The following is a 23,063-nucleotide window of genomic DNA, read 5'->3' on the forward strand; positions in this document are numbered from 1 at the left end:
CATTCAGATATTTCCTACGTGGCCTCTCTCTCTCTCCCCCTCTCCCTCTCCCTTTCTTTCTCTCAATTGTTTCCTTCTAACTCGCTGGTGGTGTTCTCCAAAATATTTATTAATTGTTTACTATGTGGAAGACAGTTTCCTAGGCACTATGACCAAAGGTAGGTAAGGTCCCTTCTCCAGTGAGGGAGAAACAATACATAAATAAAGCAGTAAGATGCACCCCCCCACACACACATGAGTATTACAGGAACAGGACAAAGGGAATACTGCAGAGTTTTGTGGGCACAGTAACTGCAGTCATCACGGCTTTCCCCTCTGGGGGAGTAACTCCTGAGCACTTGACCTGAGCATCCAGGGGCCACATAGGGGAAGATGGAGGGAGAAGTGTTCTGGGCAGAGGAGACCACAGGCAAAATGATGTCTTCCAAATCCTTGCTCCCTTTAGGACTGGGTGAGTAGCCCTAAAGTTGATCAGCTGATCCACTCTTTCTAATCCCTGGCTGTGTGTGATAGGATCATCTGGAATCTTTAAAAAATACAGATGGCTGGGCCTTATCATAGACCCAGCAAATCAGATTCTCCAGAGCTGGCAAGGGGAAGCACTTGGATTCTACTTCAAAGTCCCCATATGATTCTAATGTGCAGCCCAAACTGAGAATCACTGCCCTACAGCAGTGCTTTTCACACATTAGCATGCATAAACCACGTGGTGGGGATCTCTAAAATGTAGATTCTGATTCACTGGGCCTGGGGTGAGTCCAGGATGAAGCACTTGTAAGAAATTCCCTGGTGATGCCAATGCTGCTGATCCAGTTGCTCCTCCAACTGTGGTGTATAGACCTGTGGTATCAGTATCAGTGAGACAAGCACATTCTCAGCTAGAGTGTCATAAACCAGGTGATGTGGTCACCTTTTGAACTAGAAACACTGAGGTATGGTGGAGCCTCCAATGGTTCAAGAATGTCCTTCAAATGATGCTGAGACCTACATCAGTGGGAGAACCAGACTGTGTCTTAGCGTTTAGACAAAGTTAATTTGGTACCTAATTGTGCTGCAGGTTGTGTTTTCTATCATTGCTTTATGTACACAGGCCTGCTGAAGCTTCTCAAGCACTTGCTTTGACCTGAGAGTGCGAAGCCACAGTGATCTCCTTTCACTCAGTCGCCACACAGAGCAAGTTCTCTTTCATTCTGGTTAGAAAAGGAAGAGTTGCGGCTCTAGTTCCAGACTCCAGCCCCTGCCTCCAAAGCCCCTTTGTTCACTCAGCTTGCAAGGCGCCAGGAGCTTACAAATTCCCTGCAGGTGATGCTCGATAGTCACAGGTGTCACCTGCAAGGACGTGATTTATTGAAAGCCCTGCTGGGCCAGTTTATTCCCTAAGTAGGGATATTGTAACTCACCTCTAACTGCTTTTCTATCAAAAAAATCACCCTCTGTACTGCTTCTCTTTGTTTACAAGCTTCCGTTAATGGTTTTCTCTCCATTAGGCATCTCAGGGGAGAGCTGTTTAGAGAACTAATTGAATCCTTGCCAGTTTTGGGCATGATCCAAAGCTGCTCCAAATCTCCATGTTTTCTGTTATGTATTTTCCTCTCTTCCAACATGTGGATAGTTTCAATAACTCCATTTGAGGAATATAAACTAGAAATTATAACTCTTTACTTGAATGCATATTATGAATATGGCAGGCAATGAGTAAAAAAAATTTGAACTAAGTTGTAACTGAATATGTATATTTTTATCTTCCAAAAGAATCATCTATTTTAATTTTAGAAATTGGACTATATGCGATTAATTTGATAATGAAGAAATAATCCCTTTTTTCATTTCACCAGCTCTACCACCAGGCCCCCTCCACAACCACCAAATTTGAATAGTCCCTCTTTCTAATCAATGAAAAGATTATGAAAATAATGTTAGCACTCTTGGTACATAAAAAATAATTTTTTTCGGGCCCTTAGCAATTCTTTTTCTACCAGACCAGATTAGGTTAATCACTGCAGCGGGAATTTGTGGGACTGCATCCTAGGTAATAACATCCTGAAAGATTAAAGAGGAAGGGTTGGCAAATAAGTAAATACGTAAATAAATAGCATCATGAGGGATAAAACAGAAATTATAAAATCAAAAATTCTTTTAAATTAAAAAAACTTCTCAATTTATGTCAAGCTAAAAATTTATGCTGTTTGTGAATATGTAATGCATGAAGCATGTGGAGGCAGGGTTGCTGCAGACACTCCACAGTGAAACCTAATGTAGCATCTCACACATTTGCATACACATTTGGACTCAGGAGCGTGTTTTTATTCCCTACTTCCAGATTTCCTCTAGATTGCTCTTGTGGAAATCTCTGGGGCATCACGTTGTATTTCAGATCTCACCTGTGCTTTAACCCTTCTGCAGCACACGTGCTACCCTCATGGGCGGCGTGCTCCTTCTCTCTGGTTCCACAGTTTATATCATCATCGATTGTTCAGGTTCTGAGCGACAAGCATGCTCCCTCCTGTTGTTCTTTTCATCTGTTTTCAGCTGTCATTCATTCGGAAGTGTTCATTATCTGAGATAAGTAGCATCATCTTTTACAGAATTATACTTGGGCCATACAATACTTCAGAGCTGAAACCTTTGAGCATATGCCCAGGGTTGCTCAGCAGAAGTGAATGTTCTCTGCTGTCTCCCTTTCACAGTTTGCGGAGATGAGTGCACGGGCATCCTGCTGGGTGACTTGGCCCGCCTGGAGCAGATGGCCACAAGCATCAACCTCACAGGCCCGCTGCCGGCTCCATACAAGACGCTGTATGGCCTTGAAAACATGACGCAGGAACTAAAGGTAGGCTGGGCTAGTAACAGCAAGAGCCAGGGGGAAAATGACAGAAGCTTCTTTAATCATGGGAATAATGTTCTTCCCATTAACTCAAATTCAGAGGCTGTCTTAGCCAGTGTTTTTCAAACTTGAGAACTATAATATACAGATCACTATTAAGGAAAAGAGAGCCATGAACCCACAATGTTGGGCTTAAATTACTTGTATTACATTACTGAAATAGGTGCAAACATAAAATCAGGTATGAACTCCTTATACTTATAGCTCCATAAAGTCTAAACAGATTAATTCTTCCAAAAGCCTAAAAAAAAATAAAATTCAAATTAAAAATGTTAATATAAAATAACAGATGATTTTCACTAAACGCAAGTAGCTGCTAGCAACAGGAACGTGAGACAGACGGCTTCTCCGCAGGCGTCTTCGCCAGCACGTGCCATGTGGTAAGCCTTTCCACAGTATTACCTGGACACAATATTACCTTTCCACAACATTACCTGGACACCCCTTCCTTGCAAGGGGTCCTCAAATAGCATTTGGGATCATGTGACAAGTTTGGGTGATTTCTGTGCTCAGTCTGCCACGTGATCAAACATGCATGCAAATGTGGGTGCTGCAGTCAGGGGGTCCTTCGTCTCTAAGTGCCTAGCCTGGGTTCCAGAAATCCTTACTTACATTAGTCTTTCAGCTTCTTATAAAAATGAAAGCAGAAGATGAAAACTTTGTGCTAGAGAACAAGTAGACCTTTGAAAGTATTTCAGTAAGAACTAATTTAGGAAACTATTCTACAACATTGTTAAAGCTTTCAGTATTAAATGGGATAGAAGGAAATGTTAAGGAAATTGGGGTTCATCTGAGGAAAAAGATGAAAACTAACTACATATACACTATTGGTCAATTATCAGACATTTACTGAGAAATTCTGGAATGCCCCAGAACTACATTTGGTTCCCTGGGGGCTTTGGGACTCCTGTGAGGTAGTCACTACCCTCAGGAAGCTTAGAGTTTATGGTTTTAAAAATTATAGTAATTAAACAACCTAATCAAACAACTAGCAAAAGTACATAACTACTATGTGCCTTATCAGAATTTAACATACAATTGAATACGAAGATTGGAGAAATGGGTAAGATTCAGAGTAATCAGAGAATGCGTTGTTAATGAGAGTGCAATTTGTGTTGGACATTGAAACATAGACATAATTTCAATAGGCAGACAAGCATTGGTGAGGACTGGAGGAAGAAGTCTAAGATTTATTTGCTAGGTACTGGCAGACACTCCTCTAGGTAAAGTATTCTTTAATTCAGATCATGGCCTTTAAGGCAAACATCATTATCTCTATTTTCCAGAAGGAACCAATAATGATGATAGCAATAACTAACATTTGTTGAGGAATATCTCTGTGCTAGGCAACTGACTGGTTTTACCATGAATTATTATTCATAAATCTGAAAGAAATTCCAAAGACTAAGAAAAGAGTACCATATCATCTACATTATTTCAGGCAGGGAAACTAAGGCTTGGAGCAGCTCCATGAGAGACACAAGGCCGCACGGCTGGTAGCTGTAGAGCTGGGACTCTGATAGAGGCCACATTGCTTTAGGGCCTGTGAGAATGAAGCCACCTTTGCGAATCTCAGAGAGAGAAAATAACTTGCCCTGGAGCAATCAGTCTGCTCCAGGATCATCTCCCTGACCCCCAGCCCATATAGACTTTTGCCACCGAAACTAAGAGAATCACATAGCAGAGGCAGGTGTGAATCAGCAAGGCCTGTCTGACAGACGTTAGAAGTCAGGCGAGTAGACGATGATGCTGGGGACTTGAGTGGTGCAGGGTGATGTGAGAGACAACCTTGAAAGCCAGGCAGAGGGATCTTAGTTTACCTTGTTGGCCCAGTATCAGGAATGGGAAGAGTTTTAATAGAGAAGATGCTGATCAGTTATTTTCCTTATACATGGAATGAATACAAAAAGAAATAACCTAGAAAAGCAAATACATAATTTTTTAAAAATAACACTTCAGCAATGGATGAATCACTTAAAGGGCTCTGTGAAAGAGGGCGTAATCTGTGGCCATGATCTAAGCTGGGGGATTTAGTCACTACATCCTAAAGGCTGGGTGCCTGTCAGAATGACCTTCATTTTCCTTAAATTCCAATCTTTCTTATTCTGTGTTTGCCTTCTTCCATAATTCACTTAATATCTGGATACTTGACATCCCATTATGATATATTTAAACCTGAAGCAAGTTATGTACCCTCTTTGTTTAGTTCCTTTACCTGTGTTAATGCTCCCTGGGTCCCAGCCAGAGGCTACCAGGAACACACGTGTGGTAGTCCAAATTTGGGCTTACTAACTTGTTGCAAAAAAGGACACTGCACACCATAGGGACTTTTGGGTGTCTCAATGAAGAAGGCGTTAGAAATAACTTATTGGCATTAGGGTTTGTGCCAGGCATTGGATTAAGTGCTATGAGGTAGTGGGAATGATCCCACAACGGAGTATTCTGCTAATGAACCTCATCTATGAGCAAGGAGGAACAAAGGGAAGCTAAAGCCATCGTTAGGAAGGAGGCCGTGGTCACTCATCTCAGCCGGAAAATGGGATTTGGGTATTTTTGTGGTCTGCACTGAGACCACGGTGTTGCCTGTGCTTAGACAAGATTATGGAGTGGTCTTCTTCTGTTTCATTCATCACTGTCACAGAGTGCCCCTGTCTAATGGTGGTGTTCTGTGAGATTGATTACGTTCAACAGGAGAAGAAAATGGCCTTGCTGCATGCCAGGCCTGCCCCTACCAACACGGAGGTCAGGCCAGGTAGTTAGCGCCTGGCCAGTTCCCTCTGCCAGGACTCCCGTCCCCTTTCTAACCTGTAAATGGAATCTTTGTTGGCTGAAATATGAGCCTTAAAGAGTCAGACTTCATTAGGACTCCTCCCCTTAACTGGCTGCGTGATATTGTTATAACTCTCTTCAAGTTTTAGTTTCCTCATACACAAAATGGAATAACATATGTATCATAAAACTGTCATAAGAATTAAGTGAAAAACAAAACAAAACAAAACAAAAAAAAGCCTGGAACATAGTAATTTCTCAGTAAATTACTGCAATTTGTATTATTTGTCAGAATATTCCACAGAGCTCTGTGTATATACATGCCCAATTGAAATGCTTTCTTCCTCTTTTCTTCAAAGGTGAGAAGGCTGGGGGGGGGGGTTTGTATATAAAGGAAAAGTGTGTTCTGCTCAAAGTTCAAGCTCATGATCCCTGCAAAAACATTTACTAAAATGTACAAATGGATGCGATCTTTTTCAGCACTTGCTCTCACCTCAGCGGGCCCCAGAGAGGCTCATTCAGTTGGCAGAGGGCAATGTGAACACGCTCGTGACGGAAATGAATGAGCTTCTGACCAGGGTAAGTTGGCAAAATCTGAAGTCTTCTTAAAGGAGATAGATCATGTAAATTAAGGAAAATTACTTCAAATTTCTGAAATGCAAATCTCGCTCTTCTGAATTCCCATTTTTGGTGCATGAAATGGATGTATTTTTGATTTGCTACTTCCACCTCATATAAAATCTGAGAACCCAGTGGCACGAAAAAAGTTGGAGTACTTGCGAAGCGTCAAGAACAATGGTTAAAAATACCAGAATGACAGGATATTTTGAAAACTCTATCTAGTAGCCTCTGTGCTACAGTTTTCATCAATTCTGAATTTTAAGCACTGTCTTTGCCTGTGTAAGGGGAAAAAATGAAAATACTTGTGGTCTCTTTGATCTCTTCATGGGATTTTTGCATTTGTATAGAAATGCAGTCTGTATCAGTATGCCCACACAAAAGGAGAAATCTCCTTTATTGTGAAAATTCAAAGCATTCAAGACACTTTTTAGAATCAGAATGGAAAGTCCGTGTTGCATTGATCAGGCTTTTAAAGGAATTGGGAGTCTTAAAGCAGGCAGGTTAAGGTTCTTTTTGCTGGGAGAGAATGAATAAAACAACATAAAGTCCGCCATCTTGTGGCCAGAAAAATGCATGAACAGGAAACCTGGCCTGTCATTTAGGGACCCAGTTTGATCATCTAAGAGCGTTAAATGACAAAGAATATTATAGTAAGAGGGTTCTTACAGATTATTTAGTACATTTTTTAAAGAAGAGATACTTCAGGCCATATGGTAGTACATATGCGTATAGTTCTCGAAATCCAGGGACCTAGATAGGCCCAGTCCTTGGCTTCCCACTGGCCGGATACTGTTCCTACCCCCAATGTGGTTTAGGAAGATTTCCACAGGGAAATCAGATGGGCTTCCAAGCACACAATGCTAAACAATGGCCCTGGTGTTACGAATAGCATACTAAACGCTTCTCCATAATCTCATCCAAACAATGTGGAATGTACAAATACAAAATAGGGTTTCTTGCCAAATGTAGTTAGACATTAATTAGACTAATGAGTGCATTTATCTCATATTGACTGGATATTTGATAATTTTGTATTTGTTATGGGAATACAATGAAATAAGAAATTTTAAACAGATCATAGCAGAGTAAACTCAATTCAACCAGCACATATGAATGTTCAGGACATGCAAAGCCTGAGCTAGGTGCTGGCTGATGAAATTCAAAGACTCAGTCTTTTTCTTCAAGGAGCTTACAGGGTTGTGTGTGTGTGTTGTATATGAAAGCATTTAGGCATATAGAACAATCGCAAGTAAACATACAACTTGAGATAAAATAAAGAAATGTACCTGAGAAATACATACATATGGAATAATTTAATCTTGATAAAGGTGTTAGAGAAAATTCCTTGAAACAGGTATCATTTTATTCAATCACTGAGTTAATATTTATTTGGGTTCTTCCATGCCCTACCAGGAGTGCCCAACCAGTGGCCTGCAGGTTGAGTACGACCCAGGATGGCTATGAATGAAGCCCAACACAAAATCGTACATTTATTTAAAACTTGTTTTTTTGCTCATCAGTTTTCATTAGTGTTTGTGAATTTATTGTGTGGTCCAAGACAACTCTTCTTCTTCCAGTGTGGCCCAGAGACACCAAAAGTTTGGACACCCCTGTAAGACACTAAGATGGAATGACAGATGCTGAGGACAGAGTATAAGCAAAACTAACACAGGCATTGCCCTCACTGAGCTGGTGACGGTTTAATGACCTGGGCACAGGAGGTATTTCACTAGGAGAGTCATACCTTCATTATGTCTTAGCCTTCATCCTTGATTTTTTCCAGCAGACTCTCCCATAGTAAAGCTTTCAAAATAGACATTATGTTCCAGAAGTTTAAGATTCAAAACAAAATTGATTATAAAATACCCAAATTTTCTATGTACCCCCAGCCCGTACATAAGCCTAGCCTCCTTGTCATCAGCATCCCTCACTGGAAGGGCCCAACTGTTCTGCCAGATGAGCCTCTGTGGACAAATCATGATCAAGTGATAATGTTCCTGGTTTACTTTAGGGTTCACTCTTGGCGTTGTACATTCTATGGGTTTTGACAAATGTTTAGTGACATATCCGTCATTATGGTATCATAGAGTAGTTTCACTGACCTAAAAACCCACCCTAACCCCTGGCAACCAATGATACTGTCTCTATAGTTTTCTTCTCCAGAGTATCATGGGAATTACGCACTTTGTAGCCTTTTCAGATTGCCTTCTTTCTCTTCTTAATAATATATTTAACGTTCTTCTGTATCTTTCCATTGCACTGGATATTTTCCTGTTGTCTGAATATACCACACTTTATTAACATACCTAATGAAAGAGGTGTATTGGTTGCTTCCAAGATTTGCCAATATGAATCAAGTACATAACTTTTCAATTCATCTGTGTAATTACTGAGAAGCACCATTGCTACATCATATGGTAAGAGGATATTTAGTCTAGTAAGAAATCACCAAACTATTTTCCAAGGTGTTTGTACCATTTTGCATTCCCACCAGCAACATTTGGTGTTGCCAGTGTTTCAAATTTTTGGTCATTCCACATAGGTATGTAGTGCTCTCACATCATGGCTTTAATTTACAATGGCCTACTGAGATGTAATGTTGAGCATCTTTTCATATGCTTATTTGTCATCTATATATCTACTTTGGTGAGATGTCTGTTCAGGTCTTGCTGTGGACAAATGTTTGTGACCCCTCAAAAATACTTCTGTTGAAATCCTAACCCTCAAGGTGATGATATTAGTAGATACAGCTTTTAGTAAGTGATTAGGTGGTAAGGGTGGAGCCCTCATGAATGGAATTAGTGCCCTTACAAAAGGGACTCCAGAGAGACTCTTTGACGCCTCCTTGGCTGTGAGGACACAGTCCACAGATGCCATCAGTGAGCCAGGAAACAGGCCCTCACAAGACACCTAACCTGCTGGGGAGTTGCTTTTGCACTTCCCACTCTCCAAAGCTGTGAGACCTAAATTTCTGTTGTTTATAAGCTCTCTAGTATATAGTATTTTATTATAGAAGCCCAAATGCACCAAGACAAGATTTTTCTCATTTTTTATTGAAGTTGTCTTAGAAGTTACTTATTAACATCTAAGGGTTCTTTGTATATTTTGGATAAGTCCTTTATCAAGTACATCTTTTGCAAATATTTCCCCCTAGTCCATGGTTTGGCTTCTCATCCTCCTAACAGTGTCTTTCATAGCACAGATGCTTTTAATTTTAATGGCGTCCAGCTTATCATTATTTCTTTCATGGATCATGCATTTGGTATTGTATCTAAAAAGTCGTTGCCATACCCCAAATCATTTAAATTTTCTCCCGTGTTATCGTGGAGTTTTATATTTTTTATTTATACATATAGTTTTGCATTTTATATTATGGCACAATTTGAAATGATTTCAATATTATTTTTAAATAAGCTTTTTATTTTAGAATAGTTTTAGATTTGTAAAGAATTGCAAAAATAGGACAGAAATTCCCCATATACCCCACACTGTTTTACCTCCTGTTACTGTGTTGGCATCATATATCTCTTACAACTAGTGAGCTAATATTGATTCATTATTATTAACTAAAGGCTACCTTATTCAGATTTCTTTAGTTTTTACTTCATGTCCTTTTATTATTCCAGGATCCCATCCAGGGTACCATATTACACTTAATCATTATGTGCTCTTAGGCTGTGTCCTCTAGACTCTGATGGTTTCTCAGGCTTTACTTGTGTTTGATGACTTTGACAGTTTTGATAAGTTCATGTATTTCATAGAATGTCCCTCAGTTGAGGTTAGCTTCATGTTTTTCTCATGATGAGAATGGAGATATAGGCTTATTGTGGGAAAGACTATGGAAGAAAAGTATCATTTTTATCACATCATGTTGAGTCCTATGCAATCAATATGTTTATCCTGATCACCTGGCTGAGATACTGTTTGCCAGATTTCTGCACTGTAAAACTACTCTTTTTTCCCTTCTCCATACTCCAACACCATTTTTACTTTCCTATTCTTCAGATTTTATAACACAAAAGCCTAGAAATAAGACTGCTAAGAGCAAAGATCTCCTTGGTGAAGGAAGTGGGAAGGAAATAGAAATTTTCTCATACCTGTCCCTACCACATATATAATTATAAACATAACCCTCATGGAGACTTTAAATACTAAATACTAAATTCTTTCTTTCCTTGCGTTCAAGCCACATGATAAGGAAAAGGTGAACTGATGCACATAGAATCATAACTAGAGGGCTAGATGACTTAAATATCCAATGGCTAAGGTCACCAATACCTTTAACTCACAACCATGAATGACCCAGCAATTGGACCAGAATAGAAGTGCAGTGGCCATGACTTTGTATTAGTTATAGCTACATTAGGAGGCAATTCCTTAAACTAGGACTGCACATTGGGATTACCTGATGCCAGATCTCACCCCTAAAGGTTGTGACATCACTGAGGTGAGATGCCATATGAGCACTGGGACTTTTAATAGCTCTCCAGATGATTCTGATGTCAGGCAAGGCTGAGAACTACTGTGAGCCTATTAGCTATCTGATGGCTCCAGCCCCCTTCCCTCTGGACAGTGCTTTCTCTGGTGCATCCAGTGTTTTGCTTTGTTGGCTGACCAGTAGCTTTAGGACTAATACATTCTTTATATTTGTTAAAGCATTTGACGAGTCTCATCCTGCATCTGGTGGGGGAACTGCCCTCTCTCCTCTAAGTGCTTATATGTTTTGTGCTTGCTTTTTTTTTTTCATGGAGCAACCCAGTTCTTTAATAGTCCTTGATAAAGAAAATACTATTTCTCTCCCAAACAGACATTTTAACTTGTATTTTATATAATTTAATTAATATGTAAATATTGCATAAGCAAAATATTACATAACCAGATATCTCTTTCAATGTATTTTGATTTATCATTTTATTTCCCCATCAGACTATAAATTCCTTAAATATGGAAATTATACTTAATATATTCAAGCTGTCCTGCAATACATGTGGAACACTGAGATGCTTTTTTTATGACAATTCCATATTCCTCTGTACTGCCCTCAGCTCCTTCTTCTGTTTCACAGCCAAATTTTTAAAAAGATTCAGAGACAGATCTGCATTCACTTCTCACTCCACTGCAGTATAGATTTCCACTCCCAGCATGCTACTGAAACTATTTCCATGAGATAACCAAGTGACAAGTTGGTCACTAAATTCAATGGAAACTTTATTTTGCTTGAACTCCCTGTAATAATTGCAAGGTCTAATACTCTTTCTTTCTTGACATACTCTCTTCTGTCTGTGTTTCTCTTGATTCTCTGACTTTTCATTCTCGGCTCCTTTTTCTGCCCATCCCTTTGAGTTGGTTTTCTTGAAGTCCAGTCTGCAGTCCACTTCTCCTTTCATTCTGTAAACTCTTTCTTTGCCATGTATATGCTGATTCAAAAATCTGGGTTTTCAAGATACATTTTATTCTTCTGCTCCTTTCCTGTGTCCCTAACTACCAACTGGACATCTAAATTTAAACTCATAATTTCCTCCCAAACTCATACTTTCTCCTGGAGCGCCTCAGTGATTTATTCTCCACTGTGTCTCCCAGAATAGAAATTAATAGGTTTCCCTTCACTCTATCCTTTTCTTCACCCTCAACCCAATTTGTTTCCTTTGTATGACCTCTGTCTCTAACTTTATTCAACTCCAACCAACAAATGGTCGTATGGCAGAGCAAACATTGTTTTTGTTCATTAGTTGTTAGAAAGTGAGAGGGTTAGAGAAAGAGAGAAAGAGAGGGAGACAGAGGGAGAGAGACATCAATTTATTGTTCCACTTATTTATGCATTCATTGGTTGATTGTTGTATGTGCCCTGACCAAGGATCAAACCTGCAACCTTGGTGTATCAGGATGATGCACTAACCAACTGAACTGCCCAGCCAGGGCCCTAAGCAAACTTTCTAAATCACTGATCTGATCATGTCATTCTCCTTCAAATTCTACAAGGGCTCTCCATTTGTGCAGGATGACAGGTGATGTTCTCCCATTGTAATCCGACTCTCACTTGACTCCCCAGCCTCATCTCTCCCCGCCCCCGCCCCCCGACTCATTGTCTGGTCACCTAAACCCTGGCAGACTGAACATATAAGCCAGAATCCTACAAATTCTCTTCCATGGCTTGTTCTTCCACATTGTCCTCCCACTTAGCTAACCCCTTACCGAATGTACTGGGCTCCACTTCTGTGACCATTATAATCCCCATACCTGTTGTTCACTCTCCATAATCTTTGGTTTGGGATTACTACATTGCCTTTCCAGCTAGTCCCTCTGCTTTTACTCTTGTTTTCCTCCCAGTCTGTCCTCCAGAGTATAGCCAGAATGCACTTTGGCTCTTCCAGATTTGATCATGTCATCCTTGTGCTTAAACTCTTCCCCCTGACTTCTCATTGCTCCTAGATAAAGGCCAAAACCCTCCCTTTGGCCACATCTGCACCCCTTGTGCCCCTGGCCATCCAGCCTTACTGTCCTTCAGTTACCTCACCTCACCACTGAGCTTTTCCACACACACTTTTTTTTGTCTTGAAATAAATTACCTCCTCCTACATCTTGTTTCCTTGTGTTAATTTCATTTCAGCTTTCAAACCTTAGCTCATGGAAGCCTGTCTTATGAGAGCCCTCTGTGACATTCTAGGTATGATAAGATTTCTTCTTTAATTGTCTTATACCGCTGTTTTTTCTTCCATTTGTAATTTTAAATATATTTTCATGATCATTGGATAAATACCTTTCTGCCCTATCAACCCATAAACTCCAAATGGACAGGAAGTGCCTTTTTTTCACCATAGTCTCACCACTACCATGCACATGGTAGGTGTTCAGTCATTATTTATTTAGTTAAGCAAATGACTAACTGTGAATAATTTAAATAATAGTATTTGAACAACCAGATGAGAGGTAGGGAAACCCAAAATAAGTACTGATTTTGAATTTCTCTAAAATGTACTAAAATCAGGAATATATTTATAATTCTATTAATTGGGTATTTTTCTTTAATAAATATCTCTTAAATGTTTATATTCTGTATGAAGAGAAAGTTAATTATGTATTAGACTGGCCTAAATAAAATATCAAAGTTTAGTTTTGTCTACATTGTCTTTTACTGCCTATGTAAAATTTAAAAATCAAATTTAAATGAAAATTAAGCATTTCCAAAATGATAAAATTAGTTTCTGAATAATTTAAGTGCCAACAACATTACATGTTTATAAGGCCTTGTTTATAATTTTAAAAGTTTTAAGTTGCTGAGAACCTCTTTTTAATATTTCTTCTACTATGTTTTAAAAAGAGATGTAATGTATGACAAATCATACTTGTTTGGCTTGGAGCTTTCAGAATTGACACCTGCCATATTTAGGGGAGGATTCCACGTGGAACTGACTTATTATCATTCCAGAGGGTCAGCCAGGTGCTCCCTGTCTCTTCCCTTGTGTGTCTGTCCTAACAGCATGTCTGAGGAATACTTCACTGACAGGTACCAAGAACAAGCAGTGCTTGAAGACGACACTTGAAAATATATGAATAATTAGATCTGAAAGTTAATTTTAGCAGGAAACCATGTTAAGTCTGCAAATGCAAAGGTGGATGGCATCTAAGCAATGCTGTCCCTTCAGTAGACAGTGTTGCTCTTTAGATTTGCTCCATTAGATTCTAGTTTTAACACAAAGAAGGCAGAATATGAGAGACACTGGTAATATCAACCAAGAAAATTACGTGCAGATTTCAAGAGGCACAGTGAGAACTGCTGGAGCTAAAGCAAGAAAGTAACAGCCACATCATTCAGAAGTAAATGAATGTGTGCCCAACGGTAATGCATGCTGCCTAGGTATACACACTCTAGAAAAAAATAAAAGGGAAACATAGCTATTTGTGTGAACTTGAATGTAAAGGAAAAAAGGTAATCAAAAGTAAGACAGGTACACACGAGGTACTGCATAAGGCATCATTTATGATGGAACACCAGGAAGATTATAGGACAGAGGTAAGAGGATATAAAAATAAAATCAAAGATAGAGAATGAAAGGAAGATTGTACAACATATTAGGATAAATGAGAAGACATCTGTCAAACATTCAAAGGACAAGATAATAGTGAATAAGAGGAAAAATGATTAAGGGATAGGGATGGTAATTTAATAAAACACAGGAAGAGCCAAACTGTACCAGACAGATAGCTCCTATCATGCACTATTTACATTCATCTGTAACATTATCGATAGCCTATCATGTAATTTCACTCCTGCAGGAATACTGCTACCTGTCACCGCTCCCCACAGGTGACAGTGCATTTGTCACAGGCTTTCTTTGTGGAGTCTCTCAACAAAGGGCGGTTTGACAAATGAGACTCTTTAATTTAATTATTGTGTAATGAGACATGATATTTAAAAATATATCTATATGCTGTTCTGATAGGGGTTTTTAAAATATATGAATTTACTTAAACCAGAAGCTTAGGCACATAAAGTGGTGCCTAAGTTGGAGCACTGTCCCTCCTCCCACCCAGAATGTTCAACTTGTTCTTGTGTTTTCCTAGTCTTCCTGGATGTTTGATACAGATAGAATATAAAGCTGTGGGACAGAAAATTTGTTTTGTCCTCAATTCCCTGTATGTGTAAGTTTAGATAAGTCACTTAACCCCTCCACATCTTCATTTTCACCAGTACAGAGCCAGGCAGCATACCCTCTGTGTGTCTCTAAAGGCCGGAAGAGTAAATGAGGCACAAGACGGTATTATAAGCCCCTCTGATCCCACACATTAGTCTGGGTACCACTGATCCTGACTGTGTAACCCATCTTTTAGAGTGCTGATGCCACAAGTCCATACCTTCTGGTGCCAGGCACCTCACATCCTCTCCTCTCCCAGAGTCCATCCAAGAGAGGCAGCTGTTATCATCTGTGCAGAGGGAAGATCATCTTCCCGCACAGTAAGGACTCTGCTGGCCCTGATCAGTTCTGCCCACCCCCAGCCTCTGACCCCACATGCACCAGCATGGAACTTGGTGTGTAATCAGGCTAATTTTGAATTACCATGAAGCCAGCTAGAACGCAGTGTGCTGGAACCCAGAGGCTCTCAGTCTTGGCTCTCCTCACAAGCACTCAGCAGCAGCTTTCTATGAGGCTCTGACAAATGCCCAGAAAACTGCCCAGCCATCCACATTCACTGGCAAGCATAGCACCAGGCATATGACTGGTTTGCATGGTACTGAGAAGGCATATCAAGAGAGGGAGCACCATCCCCCAAGGATGGAGACTAGATAGATATAGCAAAATGCCTAACAAAGTAATTACTCAAAATAGTCATGATCATTGTTTCTTTTTTAATATCTAAGAAAGGGGAGCATATACAAAATGATCAGGGATGGCTTCACAGAGCATGGGGAGGTTGGAACTGAATCCTGAAGGCTAGAATTATTTTGGATAATTGGAGAGGAGTTAAGGAGCAATAGTATGAACAAAAGCTTTTTCGAGGAATACTCATAGAGAGGTAGGTAATAAGGATGGTGATAAGGTTGGCAAGATTATTTAAGAAATTGTTTAGTGGATATATGTAACAACATTCCTTCAATATTTGCTATAAGGTAGGCATTGTGCCAGGAGCTGGATATAAAGTGATGGACAAAACAGACCAAGTTCTTGTCCTCTAAGAGCTTACCGTACAGTCAGGGAGGCAGCCAATAAATACATAAGCCAACATATGGATAAGTAATTCTACAATGCATGGTGCTGTGAAGAAGGTGTTTTGTTGCATGCAGAAAGTGAAGAAACCTAGACAGGTGCCCTGCAAATGCTCACGCCATGAAGAGATGCTTATAAACTGAAAGCTAATGAATGGCAAAGATCCAGTCACTGAAAGTATAGAGGAAAAGCTCATTCCAGGCAAAGACAAGATACAAGAAGGCCCTAAGAAGGGGAGAGTTGGACACATTTCATATACTAAAAGGAAGCCAGGGAGGTTGATTGCAGAGGGCTTAGTCATAACCATTTTAACTTGTTTCTAAGTATGGGTCGTGAAAAAAATCTTGACATCTAAATGTTGCAGTACTCATATAATCAGTACTGAGTTTGTTGATGACACTTATAACTTACTGTATAAATTAATTAGGTAAGTAGAAGTCAAGACAGTGAATTATATCTTGGTTATCCAGAATTTAAAAGGGAAGGTGGATTGAGATACATTGATTTTCAAAAATTTGATGCTTTTGCACTGACTGGTGTGGCTCAGTGGGCTGGGCATCGAACTGCAAATTGAAAGGTCATGGGTTCAATTCTTGGTCAAGGCATACTGGTGTTGCCTTTCTATGTTTCTCTCGCACATTGATGTTTCTCTCCCTCTCTTTCTCCCTCCCCTCCCGTCTCTCTATAAATAAATAAATAAATAAATAAATAAATAAATAAATATAATCTTTTTAAAAAATTCAATGCTTTGAACTATTAAGAATCATTAAACTCGAAGGTGTGAATATTGAAGTAAATTATGATCTTTTGGTAATAGAGGTATTAAAAAAGCAAAAATAATGTTATGTTCAAATGATAATGTACATTTTCTCTGTGGTAAGAAATACTAGTGCTGGTGATGCAGTAATTCTTATTATATGATATTGAAAGATGACTGTAATGTAGATCGAGTCCCCTGTGACAGTCTCCCGTGACAGCGAAAATAAGAATGATATCATAGAGTGCAGTCCAGTCCAGAGTAGACAAGCATCTAAAGCAGGTTCTTCAGCCAAAATCTTAAGGTATTGACCTTAGTAATTCAAAGGAAACATTTAAAATTATACATGTGTACGTATGCGGGGTATGGATATGTAAGAAGTTATTTGACCCATCTGAGCCTCAAATCTAACAGTTAAAATAATTTCATTATTTTTGTTTTAGGAGCTCATTCAGAGCATTCTAATGCATCGACTAACACCCTCCAAACCATCGTGTGTGTATACTGTAAACTGTAAAGGGGAAATTTAAAAGCTTCCCATGGATTCTTATCCTTTCATCCTTTTATTGGCGATAGTAACACTTGCAGGTTATGGGGATGATAATACTTGGACTTTATATGCTACCTTCTATACAAAACTTGGAAACTTGCATGAATGAAACCTCTTACTGGCCCCTGGGAAATCACAAAATGCAAAATATTTCTGTAGTATCTCTAACCATGTTCTGTGATGGCCAGACATTTAGTTCTATTTCAAGCTCTACTTAAAACCCACTTTTATATAGATTCTTTGAGCATCTAGAATGCAAACAGTCTGGTATTAATAACTGCCAGCTCAGACCTTATTTAGATTATTTTGAAATAATCTGTGATTCTTTGATTAATTATCTGTAGTTAGATTATCCCAATCTTTTTATTGAAAAAGAAGTCATATTTATTAGCATATGCATACACAGAAAAATGAAATGTAAACTTATTTTATGTTGCTCTTAACCTTGTAGCATCTTTTAAGAAAATTTTAATGTTGTACATGCCATTTTCATATGACTAAATATGGTGCATCTTAACTATGAACATGTGAAATTGATTCCATTGTGTCCAAATGGTATCTTCAATGTGAATAAAGCTGAAACAATATGCAGATTCTCTTTGGAAGGTGAGGCAGTTTGGGGGTTCTGTTTTATTTTGTTGTCAATAATTTATGGTTCTGTGATTAACATCCATCTTTTCTGGTGATGACATATGGGAAAACTTAGCATTTATTCTTCTTTAATGTTTTACTGGCATCTTTAGAGAGTTATAAAACAAGTATTTACTATTTAGTAGCTAAGCATTTCCCCCTCTTTGTTTCTTTAATTAATATATTGATCTAAACCAAATCTATAGCATAGAGCTTATTGAGACAGACAGCCTGAGCCTCTGTCATTGCTAACACTGCACACTTTTTCAGTAAAGAAAATATGGACAAAACTGCAGCGTGTGGACATGGAAGAATTTAAGACTTTTGCCAACAATATCTTAAAGATATTTCAAGAAGAATTGTGCTTTATTGCTTCCTCTGTGCCATTACATGTAACGAGGGTTTTAAAAAGACCAAATACAATTCTCTGATTTCCATTTAATGGAAGAAGCAATAAAGTTTAATTGTATACTTGAACACAGGGTGTCACTTCCAGTACATCTGATCAATAATTCATTGATTGCCTTTGGCTCAAAGTAGTATTTGAAAGAAGATGTAGCCAGTGGGGATTTATCTAACAGTAGCTTCATCATCTTTATTAATTACACTTTTCCTGAATTTGGATCACTAGGCTACCAAAGTGACGGCAGATGGCGAGCAGACTGGACAGGATGCTGAGAGGACCAACACAAGAGCAGACTCCTTAGGAGAGTTCATTAAGGAACTTGTCCGGGATGCAGAAGGTATTACAGAAGTCACAGTGCAATCGTTTTTTTCTCCCAACAGAAAAACAGAAAAAGGGATTACAAAGACTGGAATGCTCTAGTAAGAGATGTCATTTCTAAATGTGATGGTTGGATTTTAAAAAGCATTTTGGTCAAGTTATTCAAGGGCATTATCTGCTGAGAAGTTACAATCCAGAATGTTAAACTAGTGACAACAGTCGGTAAATCAGTAATTATGAGAGCAGAATAGCAGTAAATTGAATATACTCCTTTATGAATGTTTCAGATTTTAAGGAATGGCTATTATGATTAAATAACTAATGGGCAATTTATGATTTTCTATTGTTGTATTAAAATCTAGTTTAAAGATGTTTAATTTTTTAAGGCTAATTTTATCTATCTACTTGGTACATTAAAGCAGCACTTTAATTTTTCCAACTGCCTTCTAAAACACTTAGGACTGGTTTTTAATGAACACCTGCTGCTTGGGATTCGGATGTGCTACCTTACCAGAAGCTGCACCACACTTAGCCCCCAGTTCTCTAGGGGTTAGTTCTTGACATCTGCCAATCTGATTGGGAATCAGACTGGAAGCCATCTCTGGACAAAAGCCCAGAGAGCGACACTCTTAATAAAAACAGGTTTAAAAAAATAGTTCTTAAATATCTATTAATATATCATAAATGTACATTCATGTTTAGAAAGTAAGAAAAAGGGTTTGGGTGGATTTTTTTTTGTTTTGTCATTGTTGGTTGTTTTATTTTTTCCTTTTAAAAAGTGAGCTATTTTTATTACTCTACAATGTTATGCATTTTTATATAGTTTGCTTTATAATATAGCCGAGTAAGTCAGGACATGATATAGAACTTCAAGGCAGATCCAGACAGGTAATTCTTAGGAATCATTCGCCAAGAAGAGACAGAAACTCCCCAAAGTTCCCCACTACAAGAAGCAACAGAATTTTAATCTCAGGTGTAATCTGAGACAAAACATGTCAGGATCTGAAACAGAAATTACTCTTACCAGAAAATTCTCAGTTAATTCATGTGGTCAGTCCTCTGCCTGATGAAGTTATACTTTTCATAGTTTTGTTGACCACTAATGCCACCTAGCGTGCCCATCTTTCCCCAATGGGGGGAAAAATAATCCCACTGCAGTTTCACTGTGCCTGGGCACCGGAAGGCACTCGTCACTATTCAAGAAACATTCCTTTTCCTTCCATATCAGTCTCCAACACTCGACACCAAGAAGCCTATCCTGTGAACTATTGTTATCATTTCAATCAAACATTGGTACATAAGAATAAATGTTAATACATGTTTTCTGCAGGCTCGATTACCAACACTGATTACTCTTCTGCATTGTGCCCTCCACCTCCCTGTCTGTGCACTGCACAAAGGCCACCAGCAGGGGGCAGAGTGTAAATGATATTCAACCGGGCTTCACTCCCCATCCACTATTATGCATCAGAGAAAGGGGTTAAGCATCATCAAAGGTGTCTCCCATTCCTGAAAGTGTATAGCAGTGAAGCAGTCTGGTTGTGTTTGTTCACAGCGAGCACCTTTTTCGGATTCACGTGAAGGGGCGTGTGGGGTAGCTGGGATTCTGTGCCTGAGGAATATGTGAATACTACTCTCTCCCCTGGCAAGTACTAACATATATGCTTACAAAAATCATCACCACACCCCTATTTAAAGAACTTGGACAGAATTAATCCAACTGTTAAAATTTCATGAAAACTTAAATTTGAATATGCCAGAGTTAAACTAAATTCCAACTGAGATGTGTGTATGTGCTGCAAGGCTTTGTAGTTTAGGGGATTTTTTACAGTAAAAAAAGGCAGCTCATCAGACGCTTTCGATGGGTAATGCAACACATCCACTCCTTTTTTTCTCTTAAAATGACAATAACTAGAATAATTATCAGTACTTTTGGGTTTCATTAGTGGCAGTAAATTTCTGGGAAGAGTGAGTGCTTCAGCCTGGCACTATCTTGTTCAGTTTCATTTTTAGATAGATGGAATACCTAACTCACCTTATCTTCTGTCATAAGTCATGGCCTCTTTACAGATAATCGACATCTATTAATCTAAAGCATTCTTATCTCAGTATAATTTTTGAAGTATACTTTGCTGTGACCCCTGATTAGGTTATGAATAAACTCCATTTCATTCCACACACTATAGGAAGTAGTGGGTGAACATATATATAAACCCAGCAGTGTATGTCCTGACATATAATGGGCCTTAGTCAATGTCAAGCACCTTTGTTTTCTGTTTCTTGGATCACAGTGGTATTTGTTATTTAGGATAAATTTACCTGTCAGAGAACTTTTTTTCAGGTTCATTATAAACAATAGCTGTGCTTCTCTTGAGGAATTATTTTACTTGTATTTACATATACTGTATACCTTTTAATTACCTCATTTTTCCCCCCCACTATGCCTTGGCTACTAAGATGCTTGGCTCTAGGTTTAGGATTCACTGCACTGAACGTTATGGCATGACTTTTTGCCTGTTAGCATTTCTTCTGATTTACATTAATTTTTTAATCTTTACTATCTCCTTTTAGGTTGATTTTATCTTATTTTAAAGAAATTTTAAAAGTACTTCTAATTTTCTTTGACATAAGGTAGAAATGAGTAAATTTAAAAAACATATTTATTACAATGATCTTTCAGTACTGTTAAAACCATGCCAAAGCTGTAGTGTACATGTCTGAATAAGAGACTAACACAATCACCTTTAGTTTAAAAGTGTTCAGAGAGTTTCTAACGTCCATAGAGGCTGTGGAGCAATCACTACTTTTCTGAAGCAGTTTTTGAGTACACTAATAATTTTTCCTGGCTGCTTATATGTTGCTTTAGTTTAAAAGAAATGATGCATTTCAAAAGGTACAGCCATATTTTCCTTTCTCTTTCTGATACCATCCTTTTTCCACCAGATTATTCTCTGCAGAAATTCAGCTTTGAGAATGGTCCACGAGAGAAAAAGGAGGCTGCAGCTCACATCGCTGCTCCCCTCAGTACCACCTATGCCCCAAACCTAAATTCAGTTAACAAGCAGCTTTGGCAGGTTGGCAACTGGGGTTCATCCCTTTAGTTAAAAAAAAAGTGGTGGCAAATTAAATCAGTGGTTACTTACATGCTACAACTGGTCAAAATCAACTGCACAGAGGCATGCACTCAGACTAAAAACAGGAGCTGTGTGACAGGCACAGCCAAATCTGCTATTGCTTTTCTCGAAGTCTAAGAAGTAGAAACCTTCTCAGATATCGTCCTCATCATTCTAGCGTGATTCCCACATAATATACTAGACCAAGGAGCTTTCAGATCAATCAGTCCACGGTCATTATGGTCCCTTAACAAACATGACACAGCCTAGGTGGTATATTGCTGATAATGGGGTGAGATCTTGAGAAGGCTCTTTGGCATGTTTCAAGGTTGACTGTGAGCCAGCTGACCAAGACGGAGCCATCGTCTCTGCCTTCTAGGAATACAGCACCTGAGCAGTCATTTCTACCAAAGGTATTTCTACCAAAGGGGCTAGGAATGCCCATATTTGTTCTTCAAAACACCTGATTTAAATTGTTCTACAAATTAAACTGTGGCTATTTCAGGGGAAAGGGCTAACTCAGCAAACTTTCTAACCAAAGACATTTATCATGAAAATAGAATTAGAAACATGCATATGGAAAGGGTAGAATCATAAGTAGAAACTCAATTTCTTCTACCAATCCAGTGATTCTCAAACTCCCTAGCATGCATCCAAAGCTCCTGGAGGACTTGTGAAAACATAGACTGCTGGTCTCCCATCACCTGGAATATGTGACTCAGTAGGTCTGAGGTGGGGCCTAAGAATCTGAATTTTAAACAAGTTTTTAGGTAGTGCTGATGCTGCTCATGAGGGGACTACATTTCAGAGTCATGGTACTTCCCCAGCCTTAGGACACCCACCATGGCTGCTCTGTGTGGTCTGACAAGGTGCACCACTTTTAAGAGCTTGGCCCATACTGTCCTTGGAATATCTCTTACCAATGCCAATCAGAAAAGTTTCTCTAAGATAGAAATGGATGTCAGGATTTTTCATGTCTTAAAGAAGTCTTAGTATAGTGCCTTGAATGGTAGAAAATGCTCCTTGGCAACCCAGAGCCCTCATTCTAAGGATTTTCATAGGTAATACTATAGAAGTAAGGGTTTGGCAGACAAAAGAGTTAAGAAAAATATCTTATAGCAACTTGTTAAATTAATGTTCCATAGAACACACTTCAGGAAAAGTTGGTCTAAAATTAATGGTAGAACTGCAAGAATGTTTCAATTCACCAGTTTTTCAAATTTTTATTTGACATAGAATTCTTTTCTCACATGAAATCTTTCCCAGAATACCAACCTGTAAAAGAAATTCTTGGCAGAATAGACATCATTT

The 23,063-nt window shown here is 38.8% G+C and overlaps 1 protein-coding gene across 5 annotated transcripts in view; it reads left to right on the forward strand.

Moving 5' to 3' along the window:
- Positions 1–23,063, forward strand: part of LAMA2 (laminin subunit alpha 2) — a 517,841-nt gene that overhangs the window by 384,481 nt on the left and 110,297 nt on the right. For all 5 annotated transcript variants that reach the window (XM_045842659.1, XM_045842661.1, XM_045842662.1 and 2 more), the window contains 3 exons: positions 2,688–2,830; positions 6,134–6,232; positions 18,547–18,658. In XM_045842659.1, the coding sequence (XP_045698615.1) occupies positions 2,688–2,830; positions 6,134–6,232; positions 18,547–18,658 (354 nt within the window). The remainder of the gene's footprint in view (positions 1–2,687; positions 2,831–6,133; positions 6,233–18,546; positions 18,659–23,063) is intronic.

This window comes from Phyllostomus hastatus, unplaced genomic scaffold, assembly GCF_019186645.2.
Source record: "Phyllostomus hastatus isolate PE091 unplaced genomic scaffold, TTU_PhHast_1.1 phas_contig_40, whole genome shotgun sequence".
NCBI lineage: Eukaryota > Metazoa > Chordata > Mammalia > Chiroptera > Phyllostomidae > Phyllostomus > Phyllostomus hastatus.